The 20,360-nt window shown below is 44.2% G+C and overlaps 1 protein-coding gene across 11 annotated transcripts in view; it reads right to left on the bottom strand.

The window, feature by feature from the left end:
* Positions 1-20,360, bottom strand: part of ZNF512 (zinc finger protein 512) — a 79,281-nt gene that overhangs the window by 17,722 nt on the left and 41,199 nt on the right. For 4 of the 11 annotated variants that reach the window (XM_048846175.2, XM_048846180.2, XM_048846176.2 and 1 more), the window contains 8 exons: positions 19,596-19,685; positions 15,754-15,840; positions 14,467-14,591; positions 13,940-14,026; positions 12,394-12,492; positions 9,169-9,336; positions 8,181-8,375; positions 2,658-2,759 (listed from right to left, as the gene is read on the bottom strand). In XM_048846175.2, coding sequence (XP_048702132.2) covers positions 2,658-2,759; positions 8,181-8,375; positions 9,169-9,336; positions 12,394-12,492; positions 13,940-14,026; positions 14,467-14,591; positions 15,754-15,840; positions 19,596-19,685 — 953 coding nt within the window. Of the gene's footprint in view, positions 1-2,657; positions 2,760-8,180; positions 8,376-9,168; positions 9,337-12,393; positions 12,493-13,925; positions 14,027-14,466; positions 14,592-15,753; positions 15,841-19,595; positions 19,686-20,360 lie in introns of those variants that run through there. The other 7 variants (XM_048846187.2, XM_048846188.2, XM_075126237.1 and 4 more) reach the window with 6 other exon arrangements.

Raw genomic sequence — 20,360 nt, 5'->3', positions numbered from 1 at the left:
TTGTATGTATAGTTGGGATTATATTATATAATGTGCATTACTTTGCATTTATCAACACTGAATTTCATCTGACATTTTCTTACCCAGTCACTCAGTTTTGTGAGATCTTTTTGTAAACTCTTCACAATCAGCACTGGACTTCGCTATCTTGAGTAATTCTATCGTGTCTGCAAACTTTACCACCTCACTGTTTATGCATTTTTCCAGATCATTTATGAATATGTTAAACAGCACTGGTCCCAGTACAGATCCTTGGGGTACCTTGCTATTTACCTCTCTTCACTGTGAAAACTGACCCTTTATTCCTATCCCTTGTTTCCTACCTTTTAACCAGTTACTGATCCATGAGAGGACCTTCTCTCTTATCATGCCTCACTAAGCAGTCATGGGGTAAGGGGGGATATGATAGAGGTATATAACATCATAAGTGGTGTGGAGAAAGTGAATAAGGAAAAGTTATTTACTTGTTCCCATAATATAAGAACTAGGGGCCACCAAATGAAATTAATGGGCAGCAGGTTTAAAACAAATAAAAGGAAGTTCTTCACTCAGCGCACAGTCAACCTGTGGAACTCCTTGCCTGACGAGGTTGTGAAGACTAGGACTATAACAGGGTTTAAAAGAGAACTAGATAATTCATGGAGGTTAAGTCCATTAATGGCTATTAGCCAGGATGGGTAAGGAATGGTGTCCCTAGCCTCTGTCAGTCAGAGGGTGGAGATGGATGGCAGGAGAGAGATCACTTGATCATTACCTGTTAGGTTCACCCCCTCTGGGGCACCTGGCATTGGCCACGGTCGGTAGACAGGATACTGGGCTGAACGGACCTTTGGTCTGACCCAATAAAGCCATTGTTATGTTCTTATGATTTCCATTTACAAAAGCGGTGTTGGCTCTTCCCCAACATATCATGTTCATCTGTGTGTCTGATAATTCTGTTCCCTAATCGTTTCAACCAATTTGCCTGGTACTGAAGTTAGGCTTACCGGACTGTAATTGCTGATTTAAGTGATGGTTACATACCACAGTTAGTAGTTCTGCAATTTCATATTTAAGTTCCTTCAGAAATCTTGAGTGAATACCATCTGGTCCTGGTGATCAATTTGTTCTAAAACTGCTGGCACTTCAGCAGTCCCTGTAGGCTGCGAACCTCATGACAAATGTGGGAAAAGCCTCATACTATAGGACAGCTCCCCCACACAACCACATATGCTTTAGTAATTTCCCCATGCAGTATCACCTGTTTCTTATTTGTCATGAAACTCAGCCAGCTCACTGTCATTTAAGCCCCTACCTCAGACAGACACTGGGAAAGCAGGGATGTATGGTCTTGATCCAATGAAAAGACAAAGTTGTATGCTGTCAACATAATGATGACACCATATCCAAACTGCATCTCTAACCCTCCAAGTGGCCTCAGATACAGGAAGGCTGGGAATACAACTCTCCAGGATTCCTCACTGGAGTCCTTGGGCATGGATGAGCATTTCCCAATACTTCCCCAAAGATCTCTGACAGGGAAGTAGAGACATGTCTCTTCTATGGGGAGTCCCACAGTCCAGGCAGCCATGGGTATGATAATATTGTAGGATGCTGTCATACTGAACAGAATCAGCATGGACATCTGGCCTTCACCCATCACTAACCAGAGAGACCAGTGCAGTGTCCACACTAAACCCAGACCTAAAGCCCAGCCAACAAAGATCTAGACAATACCAGGGCTCTGCCTGCAGGCAGAGAGGCTTCTCTAACCCCTCAATAGCCTCGCTCTGGAAAGTCCAGGTGGAGTTTGCAAGATTCTCAACATTAAGTGATGGTTCCTAGGCAATGGACTAATGCCCACTCAGCTCTTACTCACCTTTGGAGAGACATTAACAGTGTCCATCAATGGACCCAATAGTTCCCCACTGGATTTTTCTAGCCATAACACCACAGGATCATCTCTTAAGAAGCAACCTAAATGTTGCCCAGGCACATCCAGAACCTCAGTGAGAAACTGACAGGTATTCACCCTGAGAGCAAGTAGTGTTTGATTCCTCCAGACACAGAGATGAACCTTGATTTTGGCCTTGTGGAAGTCTCTCAGCTCATTGCTGCACAGCCTGGCCAGACTCAATTATTTTTCTAAAAAGAAAAGGAGTACTTGTGGCACCTTAGAGACTAACCAATTTATTTGAGCATAAGCTTTTGTGAGCTACAGCTCACTTCATCGGATGCATACTGTGGAAAGATCTTTTATACACACAAAGCATGAAAAAAATACCTCCCCCCACCCCACTCTCCTGCTGGCAATAGCTTATCTAAAGTGATCACTCTCCTTACAATGTGCATGATAATCAAGTTGGGCCATTTCCAGCACAAATCCAGGGTTTATCAAGAACGTCTGGGGGAGGGGGGGCGGGGGGGGTTAGGAAAAAACAAGGGGAAATAGATTACCTTGCATAATGACTTAGCCACTCCCAGTCTCTATTCAAGCCTAAGTTAATTGTATCCAAAACTTATGCTCAAATAAATTGGTTAGTCTCTAAGGTGCCACAAGTACTCCTTTTCTTTTCACGAATACAGACTAACACGGCTGTTACTGTGAAACCTGTAATTATTTTTCTAAGATCCTCGGACTTGGTCTCTTTAGTGCTTTAGGACTTGGGGTTGGTTACCTGGTTTGGACAGTGGACCCTTCGGTACATCTTTATCTCCGATTTCCACTTGCACAACACATCCTGACTAAATGTGGGCAGTCCAGGCCGGGTGTATTTCAGCTGAGACAGAAGAATAGAGACAAAATCTGAAGTTAGATGGCAGGATGGCTACACACAGGATCAGGCATGCTCCTCTGAAGTGTTACAGCTGTTTTCCCACAGTAGACACTTCCCTTGTAGTAAACTTCCCTCCCAATCCAACAGTGAAACTCAGTGAATAACCTTCCCCAGCACCACTGAGTGACTCTCCACAAGCTTAGCTAAGCCCCCACCCCACCTCACTCCTGGTATCCAAAACCTCCCCCAAACTCACACTGGAGTGATTCCTCAGTTACATAAAAGAGTAGGACCTGGGCCCCTCTCCCTCACAGAATCACACAAATGTAGACCTGAAAGGGATCTTAAGAAGTCATCTAGTCCATTCGCCTGTGCTGAGACAGGACCAAGTACCTTGACCATCCGGGACAGGTGTTTGTTTAACCTGTTCCTAAAAACCCCCAAGGGTGGGCATTCTACAACCTCCCTAGGTAACCTGTTTCAGTGCTTAACTATTCTTCGAGTTAGAAAGTTTTTCCTCATAACTAACCTGAAACTCCCTTGCTGCAAACTAAGCTGATTTCTTCTTGTCCTACCTTCAGTGGACATGGGGAACAACTGATCATCACTCTCTTTATACAATCTTTTTACATATTTAAAGATTGTTTTCATGTTGTCCTCCCGCCCCCCAGCTATATTCATAGATTCTAAGACCAGAAGTGACCACTATGATCATCTAGTTTGACCTCCTGTGTAACACAGGCCATAGAACTTCTCCAAAATGATTCCTAGAGCAGATCTTTCAGAAAAACATCCAATCTTGACTGAAAAAATGGTCAGTGATGGAGAATCGACCACGACCCTTGGTAAACTGTTCCGGTGGTTACTCACTCTCGTAGTTAAAAATGAACTCCCAGCCTTTGGATCATGTCATACCTTTCTCTACTAGACTGAAGATCCTATTAAACAGGGGCACCAAACTAAGGGTAGGGTTCTCAAAACTAAACATGTCCAATTTTTTCAACCTTTCTTCACAAATCAAGTTTTCTAACCCTCTTTTTTTGTTTTTGTTTGTTCATCTCTGGGATCTCTCCAATATGTCCAAATTTTTCTTAAAATGTGGTGCCCAAGACTGGACATATTCCAGCTGAGGCCTCACAAGCAGATCAGAAAAGATTGTTACTTATCTGTCCCACAACTGCTGTTCTTCAAGATATGGGTGGAGATATGTATTCCAATCAAGTATGCAGGTGCCCAGCGCACCAACGTTGGAGAATTTTGCCATGTGGTGGAACTCATGCCCTGTCATAACCCCCCTATGGTTATATAAGAGTGGCAGCACGCTGACCCCTCCCTCTCCCCTCAGTTCCTTTGCCCTGAAACCACAGCTGCAGACTCAGATTCAGACGGTGGGTTGTAAAATACAAGTCTGCATCCACATCTCAAAGAACAGTTACCACACAGATAAGTAACAGTCTTCTTCAAGGATGCAGGCAAACTCCTCTCAGGTGATTCACAAGCAGTTTCAGCAGGAGGTGGGGCTTGGATTCTATTTAAACAGTGACTGCAGAACGGTCTTATCGAAGTTTGCATCAGCTCTTGATGCCAGGGTGATAGCATAATGTCTAACAAAAGTATGACTAGAAGACCTTGTTGCAGCCCTGCAAATATCCAATATGGAGACCTTGCTAAGAAATGCAATTGATGTCACTTGAGCGCCTATTGGATAAGACTGTAATGACTACGCTGGCATCATCTGAGGAACTCCATAAGCCAAGGTAATACAGGCAGTTATCTACTTGGAAAAAGTCTGAGCGGAGACCAGTTATCCTGTCATCTGCTCAGCACAGAGTCGAAATAATGTACAAAGTGGCTTAGCCCTTTCTAAATAGAATGATAAGCACCATCTGATCTCTAAGGTAGGTACATGTTGCTCCTTCACTCTTGAACATGGTTTGGGAAAAAATATAGGTAAGAAAATAACCCAATTAAGGTGAAACAGATACCACTTTGGACAAAAATTTTGAGTGTGATCTTAAAGACACCTTGTCCTTGAGAATTGAGTGTCTGGAGGATCTGCCATTAAAGCTTGTGTATTGCTAACTTTTCTTGAGGATGTTATAGTCATAAAGAAGGTCTCTTCCGGAAGAGGAGAGCCAATGAGCATGTTATCAGCTCAAATGATGGAGTGCTGCCACCACCATATTAAGTTCCCACAATGGCACAGTTTCCTTCACTGGTGGAAAAAGGCGAACAATACCTTTAAAAAACATCGTCATAGGGTCTGAGAATATTGACTTTCCTTGGATGGGAGGATAGAAAGCTGAGATTGCAGCCAAGTGATTTTGCAGGGTGCTAAGAACTAGGCCTGAGAGTACAGAGTTGCTTGCGAATTATTAAATGAACACAAAGTCTCAACCATTTTGTCTTAGACTATACATTGACCATCAGAAGATATATCCAACAAAGCGTGGAAGCCTCTGGTGCTATTCCTGAATTCTGCAACCACGGTGCTCTTCTTATTGTGACCACTGAAGCAAATAACTTTAGTAGCCATAACAGCTATGTCCAGGACCAATAGAAAACATGTCTTAACAACCAGATGGCCCTCCGCAACAAATGCCTTGAACTCCTCTCGAAAGGATTTGGCAATTTGTCTGTGAACTTGGCTACAGAGTTCCAGTTCATAAAATTATATTTGGATAGCAGTGCCTGCTGGTTTGCAATTTACATTTTTAAGGAGGAAGTTGAATAAATCTTTCCGCCCATGAGACCAAACCTCTTTACCTCTGTCCTGGTGCATGGACTTGTACCTTTCTTGATGCAACCTCTCATTGGCTGCTGTCACAACAAGCAAGTTAGGAGCAGGATGTGAATAAAATACTTGAATCCCTGCATAGGGACATAACACTTGCCCATATGCTTTGCCATAGACGTCAACGGGTGTTCCACAAGGTCATGGCAGGTTGCAACAGTGCTTTGCTAATAGGGTGAGCTACTCCCCCTGGGATTGAGGACAGAAGAATGTCCACTAACTTGTGAGTGTTTTCCTGCACCAATTCAGCCTGATATACCCAAGGCTGAAGCCAATCGTCTCAAGAGCTCCTGATGTGCCCAGAAGTCCTCAGGTACTGGAAAGGAAGCATATGGTACTCAGGTGTCATCCGGTGATGATGACGACGAAGAAAGGAGGTTCACTGGCCTTTCAGTGCAGTACCAGACCCTGTGCATGTGTCTGAGGCTGCGCAGGTTCCGAGGGGTCATCCTCCACCTAAATTTGCACCTGGGCAGCTGGCACTGACCACTGTCGGAAGACAGGATACTGAGCTAGATGGACCTTTAATGTGACCCAGTCTGGCTGTTCTTATGTAGGTGGCTGGGGAGGTGATGCCATGGATTTGTTGGGTGATCTTGCCCTGGAGTGCGTTGAAGATCGGGACCTTAAGGAACAAGAACGTCCCCTGGACTCCACGATGGCGATGGGCAAGGAATCAGTGGCCAGTAAACGGGGGGCCGAGAGTCCCTTTCTCTGCAGCAGGGAAAAAGTCCTGGTCAGTATCAGCAGGAGGTCTGGGCTGTCTCTACACTGGCATTTGAAAGACAAAAGAAGTAGGGAGGACGACGACCTTGAGCTTGACCTAGATGAATACCCAGAATTATCCAGAGTTAAGGGGGGGAGCAACCCCCAAGGGGCAAGCCACCATCCAGCCTCCTCGGAGATCCAACATGGCGGTAACATCAGTCCTGATACCGGTACATAAGTTGGTGCTCTGAAGACTGGTAGAGGCAATACACCCTCTCTTGGTACCGACGCCAAACAAGGCATTGATGCTGGGGTCAGTACCGATCCTCATGACATGGTTTGCATGAGGATAGCCGTTGGTGCCGAAGCTGACTGCTCTGCCAATGAAGTGAGCTGTAGCTCACGAAAGCTCATGCTCAAATAAATTGGTTAGTCTCTAAGGTGCCACAAGTACTCCTTTTCTCCTTTTCTTTTTGCGAATACAGACTGACACGGCTGTTACTCTGAAACCTGCTCTGCCAATGAACCCCTTGGCACCGGTGAAGGCGCCAGCCTCAACTGTACTCAAAGCCATATGTAGTGCTGGTGTCTGGGACACCTGTGTAATTAACCCCGATGGTGGGGTCATTACTGAGAAAGTCGCAGCAGCTGAATGTTCCTAGATAACTGGAGAATCAAGAACCAAAAGGCATAGCAGATCTGATACTGCCTGGTATGCCAGAGGCATGGACACTGTTAACGTCAATGCCGTCACTACTGGACTCAACGGATAATGCCAGAGTCAACGATACAGCCTCAAGTTGATGTTGCCTGGTACCAGAGGACAGGCAGAAGGCCCAGTTCCACCACACATACCTGAAGAGTCATGGTGCCAGTGTGCACGGATTCTGGCAAAGGAAGATGATGCTCCCCAAAATCTAGAGTGACTACAGTCTGTTTTATTGGTCCTTTTTCTCAGTGGGCCTGAGTAACAGTCAACAATCCCTCTTCCTCAGAGTCCGGACAAGGAACATCAGCTCGTTGTGGCTCCGATGACGTCTGAGGAGCTGATACTATTTCTGGTGCTGATGCAGGCCTCTTGGCCTGCCCCATCAGGTGCTGCTCGAGTGTCAAGTCCCTTGACACCTGCGTTCTTTTCTTGAAGACTTGCAGACGAAGCACGTCTCCCAACCACAATAAACACTATGTGCGAGGAATCGCTATTAGGAATAGCCACCCCACACAACAGATAGTGCTTGAATCCTGATGAAGGCATTCCACCAAAAAAAACAAGCTATTTAATCTAACTCACTATTCTAACTAAGGTACTACTAGCTAACAAACTACTATAATTATTTACAACTAAATCTCAGAAGACTGAGGCATGAAAATCAATGTGAAGAAACGCCACACTGAGCGCTCCGACTAGCTCTGGGCAGTGAGAAGGAAATTATAGGGATCAGAGAAGTGCCTCCCTTATATAGCCATGGCAGGGGCTATGAGGGAAGCGTGTGAGTATCACTCCAAGTATACTGCTAGGCAATATTCTCTGATTTCAGTGCACTAGGCATACACACACTTTTTTGGAATACATGTCTGCAACTACTCAAAGAATAGTTACCTCCCATGTTTTACATGGATGTAGTAATAGGAGTCTTCTAAGAATATCTGCATTTTTTGCAAGTGCATCACACTGATGACTCATGTTCAATCTGTGAGCCACTATAATCCCCAAATCCTTTTCAGCAGTACTACTGCCTAGCCAGGTATACCCTATTTTATATAGTATCATAAATCAGCTCTTTCCGCACCCAATCAGTTACTATTGGCCCATTGCCTGGAACCAGAAAGCACTATAAAGTGCCATCTCCTAGGCGCCAGTGCAGGATTCTTCTACTGTGCAAGACTTTTTGCGAGTACAGTCCCCACCTAAAGCCTTATACCTTCCGATCATCTGGGACGAGGTCCTGTAGAACCTTCTTCTTAGGCCACTCCTTGGCCAGCTCTTCATTAGCTAGCTCGTGAAGGTAATAGACTGCCACCTTAGCAGATTTTCTCTGGACTCTGCCTGCATTACTGGGCTCCAGGGTCATTTCCTTCAGACTCTCAGGCCTCCCTTCTTCATGGAGGAAAGTGACCTGCAAGGAAAGGCCAATAGGGTGAGCTCTATTCATCAGATCCCACTTAGGCCACACTTGAATGATCCATCAAGGTCCTTCAGATCAGGCCAAAATGCCCTATCCCAGTTACTTCCCCTCAAAAAACTCAGGCACAAGAGTACCCTGGAGCCAGGAAAAGACTGTGAGATCCGTGTATCAGGGCAGCTGTGGGAAGAGAGCTCTCTGCCCAGACATGACACAAAGCTTGAGAGCACCTGGGCTCAGAAAGAAACCAGAGATATGTGCCTTGGATGGGCTGATACACCTCACCCCCATTTCTATTGAACACTGCAGGAACAACATGCATTCTGGTTCCTGTCCTGTCCCAGAGATGGATCTCAAATCTGGAGAAAAAAAAAAAGAGCAACAAGCAGCTCTCACAGGACATCAAACATGCCAGCACCATACCCCCGTGGAGGAGGGTGAGGGGAGCTGGGGAAGGGTTTGCTGCCATCCAGACTACTTATGTATCAAGCTCTGTCCTAGCTGCAGAGCAGCAGAAGTCTCAATCACAAGGGGAGCATTGCAGGTTCCCCTCCCAGATGAAAAGGGATCAGGAAGGAGGATTCTACTTGAGAGGCAGGAGGAGGCTGCCTGCCCCTACAACACCGTGAAGCATGAAACAGATGGGACTAGGCTCTCCAGTGTACAGTGGGCCCAGGGAGATCAGAATCAATTGTCCAAAGTGGGCAAATGGAAGAGTGGTTTGGAGAAAGAGAGAGGTCACCACACATAGCTCCTTTTCCCGACAGCAATGGCAACTCATACTTACCGGCCCATGCTCAGACCTAAGGTGATAAACAAGCCCTGCCTTTGACTTGTATGCTTTCCCACAGTGACGACATTTCATGGCCATTTTCTCCAACTCAGAGGCCTCCTTCCCACACTTTTTCATATGGTACAGGTATCCCATTATGCTGGTGAAGCTGCCTGTACACCCCTGTCAGTGCAGAAGAGAAGAGTATGGAGCCAGAGCTCTGGCACACATGGCAGACCCCATCCCTGGCTGGCAAAGAACAGAAATAACCCTACAGAATCTGAAGAAGCTAATGGCCCATCCAGGTTGGGCTGATCGCTCCCTAGCAGCTGCCAGTCTCAGATGTTGCACAGGATATCATAAAACCCCCACAATTCACATCACTGTGTAATACTCTCCTGGGGAAAACATTCATGGCTATATGAAGGAGCCCATTGGTCATTGTTTTCCCTCTTTGCCTCACTGCAGATGCCACCCTTTTAAAGCTACGGAGCTAGGTAACTACTTGGCAGCTGCAGAACATTACAGATGTTCAAAGGGGCAAGAAAACCTCCAATGGCAGTGACCACATGAAGAGATACCAATATTTATGGCACTGTGGAGAACTGGGAAGTGATCACAGCAATGAAGTACAGCTGCCAAAATGAAGTGCTTGGGGACTAGAGGCATTCTACACAATAAATACAGAACACCCACATTAGACCAGTCAGTGGCTTGCTTCAATATCCCCTACCAGTGAGCTCCACGGAGTAGTTGCATGCTACATAAACACACATTTACTTTTGTCCATTTGAAATTTTCATTTTACAGTGTAACCCCCACACCTCCTGGGTGTGGTGCTCTGTCCCATCTAGTGGCGCTTAGGCCACTTAGAGAGATTAATGAGTCTGCTCTACAGCCTTATCTAACAGCTATATGGCTTTTAGCTCATGCAGTAGAGGCTCATGCACTAAGCTCCAGAGGTCCCAGGTTCGATCCCGCCTGTCGACGACCAGGGTCTGTCAGCGTTACATTCTGTTTGATAGGGCAGGATAAAACATGGTCAGCCCCATCAACACAATCCATTGCTCTAAATACCTCTCATACCTCCTTGTACTCTTCCAAATGAAGCAGCCTCATGATCAGATTCTGCCTGTTGCTATAGCCTATTTACACCATTACATCCCTTTGTGGATTACCACTTGTGTAAAGGAGTTCCCCCCACTGGCATTCAGCTCTCAGAACAGCCCTATGCCACGCTCTCACACAAGAGGGACAGCACAGAATCTGGCCTGAGTCCTTAATTCCTCTTTGGATGGTGAATTCCTTTGGATGGCAGATGAAATTCAATGTCGATAAATGCAAAGTAATGCACATTGGAAAACATAATCCCAACTACACATGTAAAATGATGGGGACTAAATTAGCTTTTACCACTCAAGAAAGAGCTCTTGGAGTCATTGTGGATAGTTCTCTGAAAACATCCACTCAAATGTGCAGTGGCAGTCAAAAAAGCAAATAGAATGTTGGGAATCATTAAGAAAGGGATATATAATAAGACAGAAAATATCATATTATCTCTATATAAATCCATGGTACACCACATCTTGAAAACTGTGTGCAGATGTGGTCGCCCCATCTCAAAAAAGATATTGGACTTGTAAAAGATTCAGAAAAGGGCAACAAAAATTATTAGGGGTATGGAACGGCTGTTGTATGAGGAGAGATTAATAAGACTGGGACTTTTCAGCTTGGAAAAGAGAAAACTAAGGGGAGATATGACAGAGGTCTATAAAATCATGATTGGTGTGGAGAAAGTAAATACGGAAGTGTTATTTACTCCTTCTCATAACACAAGAACTAGGGGTCACCAAATGAAATTAACAGGCAGCAGGTTTCAAACAAACAAACCAAGTATTTTTTCACCTAACGCAGTCAACCTGTGGAACTCCTTGCCAGAGGATGCTGTGAAGGCCAAGACTATAATAGGGTTCAAAAAAGAACAAAATAAATTCATGGAGGATAGGTCAATCAATGGCTATTAGCCAGGATGGGCAGGGATGGTTTCCCTAGCCTCTGTTTGCCAAAGGCTGGGAATCGGCAACAGGATGGATCACTTGATGATTACCTGTTCTGTTCATTCCCTCTGGGGCACCTGGCATTGTCCGCTGTGGGAAGACAGGATACTGGGCTAGATGGACCTTTGGTCTGACCCAATATGGCCGTTCTTATGGTACCCTCCTTTCAGCCCCACTATAAATATCTGCCAAATCTTTTTTGTTGCCCTTCTCAGGATTTTACTGTTTTGTTTTACATTTCTGTTCTGTCTTTTCTGAGATAAAATGATGAACACCAAATGCAGAATCTTAGGTGTGGACACACTGATGACAATATAAATATTAGATGTTTGTCCCCTCCCATCTTGCTATGAACTCAGTGCATGAGAAGTTCCAAACTGAGGCCTTGTAAACTGAAACCCTCTTTCTGTAGAGCAGCTACAGCTTGGGAAGTGATGGCAAAAGCTTGTGTACGTTGTCTCTTGCCAATTTCTCTCAGCCCCTACCCAGCCAGATCACCTACAGAGGCAAGAGGGGCTGTAGGTCTACATTGCTCATTCAGTTATTGACCTCTTTCAGATTGTAGAGGTGGGCTAGGCAATTTGTGGTGAAGTACACACCTGCTCACTGAGAATGGAGCTGTAGCCAAAGTTTATCCAAGCCATAGTACTTCCTAAGTATTTTACTCGCTCTTTTGATCACTGCTGCACATTAAGCAGATGTCTGTTCTTTTCACAATTACCTCTACATCTTCAGTTTTCAATAGATTAATAGAATTTAAGGCCAGAGGAATCATAATGATCATGTAGTCTGACCTGCACAAAATATGCCAGAGATGTTCATGCAGAAATACCTACATCAAGCCCTATAATTTGGGTTGAGCTACAGCCCACCAGAACCCATCATATCCCTAGGTAGGAGGTTACAATAGTTCAGCGAGTGCAGATCATTTAAATCATTCCTTCTAAACGTACGTCACCTTACATTTGTCAATTTTAATCCCTTCTGCCATTGTGCTGTCTACCTGGTTACCTAACAGCATGAGGTTCTTCTGAAGAGGCCCATTGTCTTAAAACCATAACCAGAGCTTTGGCACAGGTCCCACTGACTGGCTCTTGTAAGTGTGTCCAGCAGACATCATGCAGTGCTCTAAACTCTGGCAAAGGCTGCTGCTTCTTTTGGGACATAAGATACTGCAGCTCACCTCCCTCATACACTTTAGCTTTCCCATTCGCTTCAGCACCTTCCGGAGGCGGTCTCGTTCACACTGCTCATCTAATTCACCTCCCTCCTTCACAACTGGCTAAAAGCAAAGCAGAGAGAAAAAAGGTGAGCACAGGGCTCTCAGCACTCTGTAATTTTACATTCTGGGAATCTGCTCCATAATCCAGCTCCGTAATCTAAGCACTTTCTAAATCTATGGCTGTATAGGAAACCTTCCAAAAGTAACCTGAATGTATCTGATGATGCGATCTCTGCTTAAGTCTGCGGACAACTGAATAGCTTTGAGAGAAATGAACTGTTCCATTCATCCCAGTGGGGTGATAACTATTTCACAGGTGATCATTTTAACATCCAACTAAAGGCCCCCACCCTGATGAAAAGCCCAGCCAACCTACAGATGCTGGGAAGAGGAGGATATAGGAGGACCTTATAAGGGTGCTATCCCTGGACTCTGGTTGGGGTGCCAATATTCATATCAGCCTCTGACTCCCAGGTATTGGATACATTTCAAGTTGCCCAGCTCCCTCTGCCCTCCAGAGAGGAGGAGCATTCTCTTTCTGCTGTTCCCATCCTGTGAGTTAAGGGGCAGGGCAGGCCTCTGCTACTCTGCATGCCTGCAATCCCCCCTCCCTTTTCTTCCATTGTATCCCCTCCTTCCTTGTGAATAACTCCTGCTGTCTCAGCTGCTGCTCAGAGCTTCTCAAGCAGTAGCAGCATGAAAGTGATACAATTCCCATTTGTTTCACTGCTGTCCTCAGGGTTCGGAACAGCAGTAACACAAATGACAATTTTGTTGGCAAACTCTGCAGCACAGAAGGACAGCCCTACATCAGTTATTTATTCTATTAGATACTGTGGTGATAAACACGATATAAACAGCAATGAGTGATAAATTCACCAAGCCTAGGAACGCTCTCTCCCACTCTTCTGAGTGACATCTCCCAAAGGGTCTCACTCTTCACTGCCAGAACTAGAGACACAGGCTTCTTAAAGGTGACTAAAGGAGGAAAATGGATTATGCCCTTTGTGTATCTTTATGCAGGATAAAGGAGGACTGAAAGGTGTTTACTGCTTGCTTTTTACTTTGAAAATGTCAGGATCTCAACTAGTCTGCTCCGTTATTGCTGGATGACTCTGATCTGTATTTTACAAAACCTCCCAGCCCTTTAGCGAAGGGGTGAGAATTAGAGTGTCTTAATTAATAATCAGATCATTTCTTCTGACTTTTTTTTTTTTTAAACAGAGTATTTGATAAATTTTAATAACAAATACACACCCGAAATAGAAAGGCCCTCTCATCTTTATCAGCTGTCACTTGCCTAGCATTTCTGACATCATAATGCTACTAGTTTTCCAGGTATTCAGTCTTTCAGGAAAAACTGGTTAGATAAGACCTGAATTTTTAAAGGTAGAAAATGTTTGACAAAACCACCACCTTTCAGTCTCTTTGTGCATCAAAGGAGCAACAAAGGGCTCTCTGGCCTGGAAGGTCAGGGCTTCTGCTAGACGTACAATATCAACGTTACCAGGTTGTTGTGATCTGCCATGATGTGGTATTTCATTCCTGCCAAAGACCTGAGCTGTTTTCCACAGTGATGACATGTGAACATTTCCTACAAGTAAAACAAGAATGCAGACTGCATTAACACAAACCTCAGATATTAGGTGACTGTTTAGGAGAAATGGGGCAGCAGGCAGGGAAGAAAACCTTGTGCGGGTCAGATAACTGCACACTGAGAAAAAAACCCACCATGCATTTGGAAGTCAATGAACAGACTTTAGAGGGGTATAAAGACTAGAGAAACAAACAGGGTAAGAAAAAGAGAATGGATAGGTCTCTGCCCACTTTCCTAAAACCACAAGTAACACAGAGGAAGGAGCAGCTGACTACACTGATTTATAGACAGGCAAATGGATACCTCTCACATTAACACGATAGAAGGAAATTATGTGGTTCTTAATGGTCTGAAGGTTGTGTACCTGCTGGCAGGTACTGTGGTCATTAAGCTGGGGAATAAAGGAATGGGAGATGGTGCTAGTCTGTCTCTCTCACCTGTCTGCAATTGGCCATATGTTTCTTCAGCCCCTCTACAGTCTTCCTGACAACAGCTCTGCATGTTGGACAGGTAACTCTGCCCTTATTTAGGATCTCCAGGTACCACTGTTCCTCCACACTGCCTGTCAGATCACAGGAATGGAGGAAGAAGAGGAGGAAAATCAAGAACAAAATGAAACACAACTTAGGTTTTCTCTAGCTTTGGCAGAAGGGCTTTTCTTTAAGTTAATGGTTTGATTGCATTGCTGGGGGACAAATTCCCCATTCTACTAACTAAATCTGAATGTTGTGTGATCTCCTCACCCTCCCCAGATCATTTACACTGGAAACTAGGAAGGGGGCTGAAGGAATGAGGATTTCTATGTGATTTCACTGTACATTAATAAATGGCTTTGCTACTTCACGCAAACATGAAATTGCTCTAGAAGACCATGCCACACAACAGGCAAAAAAAAGCGTACGGACAGGTGTGGCCTCTTGGCCCCTTTCTGAGAATTAGCAGGAGAAGTTTCAGCTCCAAGGATTCTCTGGCCTGAAAATGGTTTCAGAGAATGAAAGCCAGAACTGGAATCCTTACAGCAATGTGCTCCAATACAGTTCCTCCTTATCTGTAACTCTAAAAGGTGTCCCCTTGAGACAGGGGGGAGGCTGATGAGAATCAGACCATTAGATGGACCACTGGTCTGACCCAGTATGGCCATTCTTATGTTCTTAATCATAGGTCCTTCTGAATAGGAGCTGGGAGTTGAGTGGGTGTAGTTGACGCTCCACTGGTCACTCAGCTGATTATAACAAAGGCTGAACGTTATATGGTCCAACATTCTAGAACAAGGGTGTTACTGTATGGTTACAGAAGGGGTTGCTTGAGCCTCTGGCTATCAGGCTATGGCATGGGGTGACTTGTAGTAATGCCTTCATTCTGCTGAGTGAAAGAAATATGAATATTTTGCTGTTGTCTAGGCTGAAACCAGCTTGATGTATTTCTGCACAATTCAAGAAGTGATTCCCTCCCCAGGCACCATTGTACATGCACTGCCAGTACAAAGTCTAAATTTCCATGCCTTAGAAAGGGAATGTTATCATAGAATAGGTTTAAATGACAGAAAGTGGTAAAGAGCAACATGCTGCAACCACCACCATTAGGTATTCCTACAATGTCATCGGGTCCAAACGACGATGGTATTCACACTCCTTTGCCAAAAGCAAAGTGACTGAGGTCATAGAAAAACATTACCACACAGAACTACATTCACCTCTTACCTAAACACTGCTCGTCTCTCTTACCTGCTGCATATGTTGGTGGCTCTTTTCGCATATAACGCCCTTTGGATTTGGGATTTTGTTGCACCCCAGCTCGTTGCTTTTTCCTTGCTAATGTAAATAATGAGAAAATCTGTGAAACCTAACTCTGCAAACCCTCAGTCATAAACATAAAGGGAAGGGTAAACACTTTAAAATCCCTCCTGGCCAGAGGAAAAACCCTTTCACTTGTAAAGGGTTAAGAAGCTAGGATAACCTCGCTGGCACCTGACCAAAATGACCAATGAGGAGACAAGGTACTTTCAAAGCTGGAGGAGGGGGGGAAACAAAGGCTCTCTCTGTCTGTGTGATGCTTTTGCCAGGAACAGAACAGGAATGGAATCTTAGAACTTAGTAAGTAATCTAGCTAGATATGCATTAGATTCTGTTTTGTTTAAATGGCTGATAAAATAGCTGTGCTGAATGGAATAGATATTCCTGTTTTTGTGTCTTTTTGTAACTTAAGGTTTTGCCTAGAGGAATTCTCTATGTTTTGAATCTAATTATCCTGTAAAGTATTTACCATCCTGATTTTACAGAGGTGATTCTTTTACTTTTTCTTTTATTAAAATTCTTCTTTTAAGAACCTGATTGCTTTTTCATTGTTCTTAAGATCCAAGGGTTTGGGCCTGTGTTCACCTATGCAAATTGGTGAGGATTTTTATCAAGCCTTCCCCAGGAAAGGGGGTGTAGGGCTTGGGGAGGATTTGGGGGGGTGGAAAGAAGTTTCTAAGCAGGCTCTTTCCCGGTTATATATCTGTTAGACGCTTGGTGGTGGCAGTAATAAAGTCCAAGGGCAAAAGGAAAATAGTTTGTACCTTGGGGAAGTTTTAACCTAAGCTGGTAAAAATAAGCTTAGGAGGTTTTCATGCAGGTCCCCACATCTGTACCCTAGAATTCAGAGTGGGGAAGGAACCTTGACACCCTCATTAGACATAGAGTGGAGCTCATGGGGCAGGGGCCCTATTCAAGCTGCTGGCTTGGCAGGCAAGGACTGCAAGGGTCAAGTTCTCTCTGCAGAGGACTGAAGTTTACTTACTGATTTTAAAATGGAATCCATTAGCTCAGCATCCAAAGCTAGTTAAATATGGCTCAAGAAATAAATACTATAAAACCCTACTGCACAAATAATGGAGACGTAAAAGGCGTAGTCAAGAGAGTATGTGATCTACAGGACACCCTGAAGTTCATGCAACTGGGGCTCTAGCGTGCCCCATAGGACGCAGGTTCCAAAGGTGGGGATTCTTCTCTGAATCCTACACCACATATCCCAGAGAATAAGCAACAGGAACACACAGGAAGAGCAGCCCAGGAGACTACTATCACTATAATAGGATGTGGGGAGAGAAGCATGAAAGGAACATAAAACTGGAAGGGACCTCCTGGATCATCAAGTCCAGTTCCCTGCTATAGCAGGAAACCCATGATATAATCCTGTTCAGAAACTTACCAAACTCCATTGTAAAACTAGTTAGGAGTAGTGGGGAAAACATCCTATTAGGAGGCTGCTTCAGAACCTCACTCCTCTGATGGTCAGAAATCTTCTAAATATCCTCCCCAAATTTAAAAATGGTTAGTTTATATCCATTTGTTCTTGTGCCAACATTTATCCTCCCTGGTATTTACCCTTTTCATGTATTTACAGAGTGCAATAATATCCCCTCTCAGCCTTCTTTTTGCTAGGCTAAACAAGCTAATCTTTTCTCATCTGCTCTAGTCAGATAGGTTCTCCATGCACCTGATCATCCTAGTAGCCTTTCTCTGCACCTGTTCCAGTTTCAACTGATCTTTCTTGAAAATGGGTGACCAGAATTGTACACATTATTCCAGAGGAGGTATTACCAGTGCATTGTACAAAAGTATGAATACTTTCCTATCTCTTCTGGAAATATCTTGCTTCATGGCTGCGTGAACACTGGTGGCTTGTGGTCATTTTGTGATCTATATATACACCCAGGTCTTTCTGCTCCTTTGTTTCCAAATTAAGAGTTCCCGCTTTTCACAGAAATTTTTATCACTTTTTACTATTAAATTTCATCCATTTCTATTTTTCTAGTCCTCAAGGTCACCCAATTCTTCTTGTGTAATATTCCAACCCTCCTGTGTACTGACAATGCTTCCCAACTTTGTGTCATCGGCAAATGTCATTAACATACACCTACTTTTTGACCTAAGGTAATTAATGAAAATAAGCAAAAGAGACTGCTCTGAAGACAGATCCTCGAAGAACTCCATTAGTTACCTCCTCCAGCCGAACAGTTCTCTTTTCAGCACAACCCACTGACCTATCCCTTTTAGACATTTCCTTCCTCACCTTACAATTCCTATATCAATTCCCATATTCTCCTTCTTACGTAATAATTCCCTAGGTCGTACCACGTAAAATTCCTTACTGAAGTCCAGATAGACAGACAAAGTAAATGCAGTCGAGCCAAAGAACTCAGTCATCATATCAAAGAAAGATATCACGTTAGTCTAGGATGATCTACCTTTGTAAACCCATGTTGCATTTCATCCCCTTTTCCATTTACCTCCATGTCCTTAATTATTCTTTCCTTCAAAATTTGTTCTAAAGCTTTGCAGACCACAGACGTCAGACTAACAGGTCTAGAGGGTGTGTCTCTGTCTCTGTCTCAGAGGCCTGCTATGTGAAAGCGGTCACCAGTACAAAAGTTTGAGAACCACTGTGCTAGATTAAAAATCCTTGCTACTGGACTTGCAATTTCATGTCCCAAGTCACTCAGTATTTAGGGATGGAGATTATCTGATCCCCTGATTTAACTCTTTGTTTCCACCTTGGATGTGGTCATTTCCATTTCTATAAACTCCCTTCCACTAGCCATCCTGCCTTTATTCCCATGTGCTACATTTTCATCCTTACTGAACACTGAGGCAAAGGTTTAGTTTTTTGGGCCATACCTAGATTATTCTTAATCTTTCCTCCTTCCATAGTGGCTCCATTTCTTGTCTTTTTGTTCTCTTTTATTTATAGGTCTAAAGAATTTTGTACTGCTTGTTTTAATTTCCTTTCAAGGTCTAACTCAGCCTGACTTTTGGCAATTCTCACTTTAACCCTATATGTTTTGATCGCCACGACATACCTTTCTTTTCTGATCAATCCCTTCCTCCATTCCTTTCAGGGAACTAATACTAAGGCCATTCAATGCTTCACAAATCATAACCAACATTTTGAACTGTACCCAAGGGCAAGCAGCAGGCAACTGCTGTCAAACTCCTCTGACAGGAGAAGTTCACCTCACTCAAGGACAGATGCTACATCCTGTGCCAGCAGAAGCTTCTAGACTCTTTCCAAGGAGAGCCCCAAGTACAGCACAGTGAACTAATCTTTGAAAAGAAAGCAACTAATGTAGTAATATTTTAATTCTATTTGCTCGATTCAGGGATGTGACTAAGACATTTCTTATACTTCAAATTCAGCCCCTGTTTTAGGGAGATTACTTTCCTGAATATGGTGCTGTACATTAAGACTGAAAAGAGCACTGCATTTCAGCGTTTCCACAGCTCTAGCTGAGAGCATAACAAAAGCTCTGCCTTTGCTATAGCACAGCCAAGCCAACACCATAAAAAAACTACTTATTGGAATAACTTATCAGTGAGCACATGAGAGACAAGGTTACAAATTATAGCCTACCTCTAGTCCTGAGTAACAAATACTGTATTTGACACCTTTTGGCTATTTGTGAAATTCTTGCATTTGTAGATTTTCCAGCAAACAATTCTTGCCACAGGACTCTTTGCTGCTTTTACAGATCCAGACTAACACAGCTACCCCTCTGATACTAGGAACTACAAGTTATTCATATTACCAGGAACTTTCTGCTTCTTTCTGGAAAACTCTTCATAATCTTCATCATCCTCTCGCTCAGATTTCCTCTTCCCCCTGGAAGGTGATTCTCCTGTGAGGTGTCAGAGAATGAAGACAGGTCAGTCCTGCTGAGGCTCGGCGAGTGTAACATCACACCTAGCCGATCTCCATCCGTTGCTTCAGTTTCCCCTTATCTCCAATGGTGCTCTCTCTGTGTTCAACATTGTTTGGCTGCTGAGGTGACTTAGCCCCGTAGCCAAGTCCCAAAAAGTCCACACCCCTTCTGGGATATCAAAGTCCAAACCAACACAAAGCCAAAATAGTCTTCTGCCCTGCTATTAAGCTGGGCACAGCCTTTCCTTCCCAAGGGTCTATCTTCCCTTCCAACCCTGCCCTTCTCCTGGGCTCAGCTCTAGCCCCACCTGGGCTCTGTTCAGTCTCTCTATCCTCCCCTCGTTCTCAGGGGTCATTACATCTCCTTGCTAGGCAGCAGCATGGGGGAAACTCATATTCACCTTTTCAATGCATTCCCACTCCTGGGAACACAAAGAACTAGGCTTTCTGTCCCCTGGAGTGTCAAATGGCCTGTCCCTCCAACCCACTGCCCTCTTCCTAATCTTTCATCCCACCCAGATGCCCCCCCAACACACTCTTTTATACAGCACTGACTCCCAGGGCTGTTCTCTCTGCAGTCCCTCTATGACTGAATCACAAGCTCCCCTTATTTCCCCAGCATGCCTAGTTTAGTCATATGACTTCGCTCATT

The sequence above is a fragment of the Caretta caretta genome, chromosome 3 (assembly GCF_965140235.1).
Source record: "Caretta caretta isolate rCarCar2 chromosome 3, rCarCar1.hap1, whole genome shotgun sequence".
In the NCBI taxonomy this organism is placed as follows: Eukaryota; Metazoa; Chordata; order Testudines; family Cheloniidae; genus Caretta; species Caretta caretta.
Note: the sequence above shows the minus strand (reverse complement) of the source record. Positions and strands in the feature narration are given on the sequence as shown.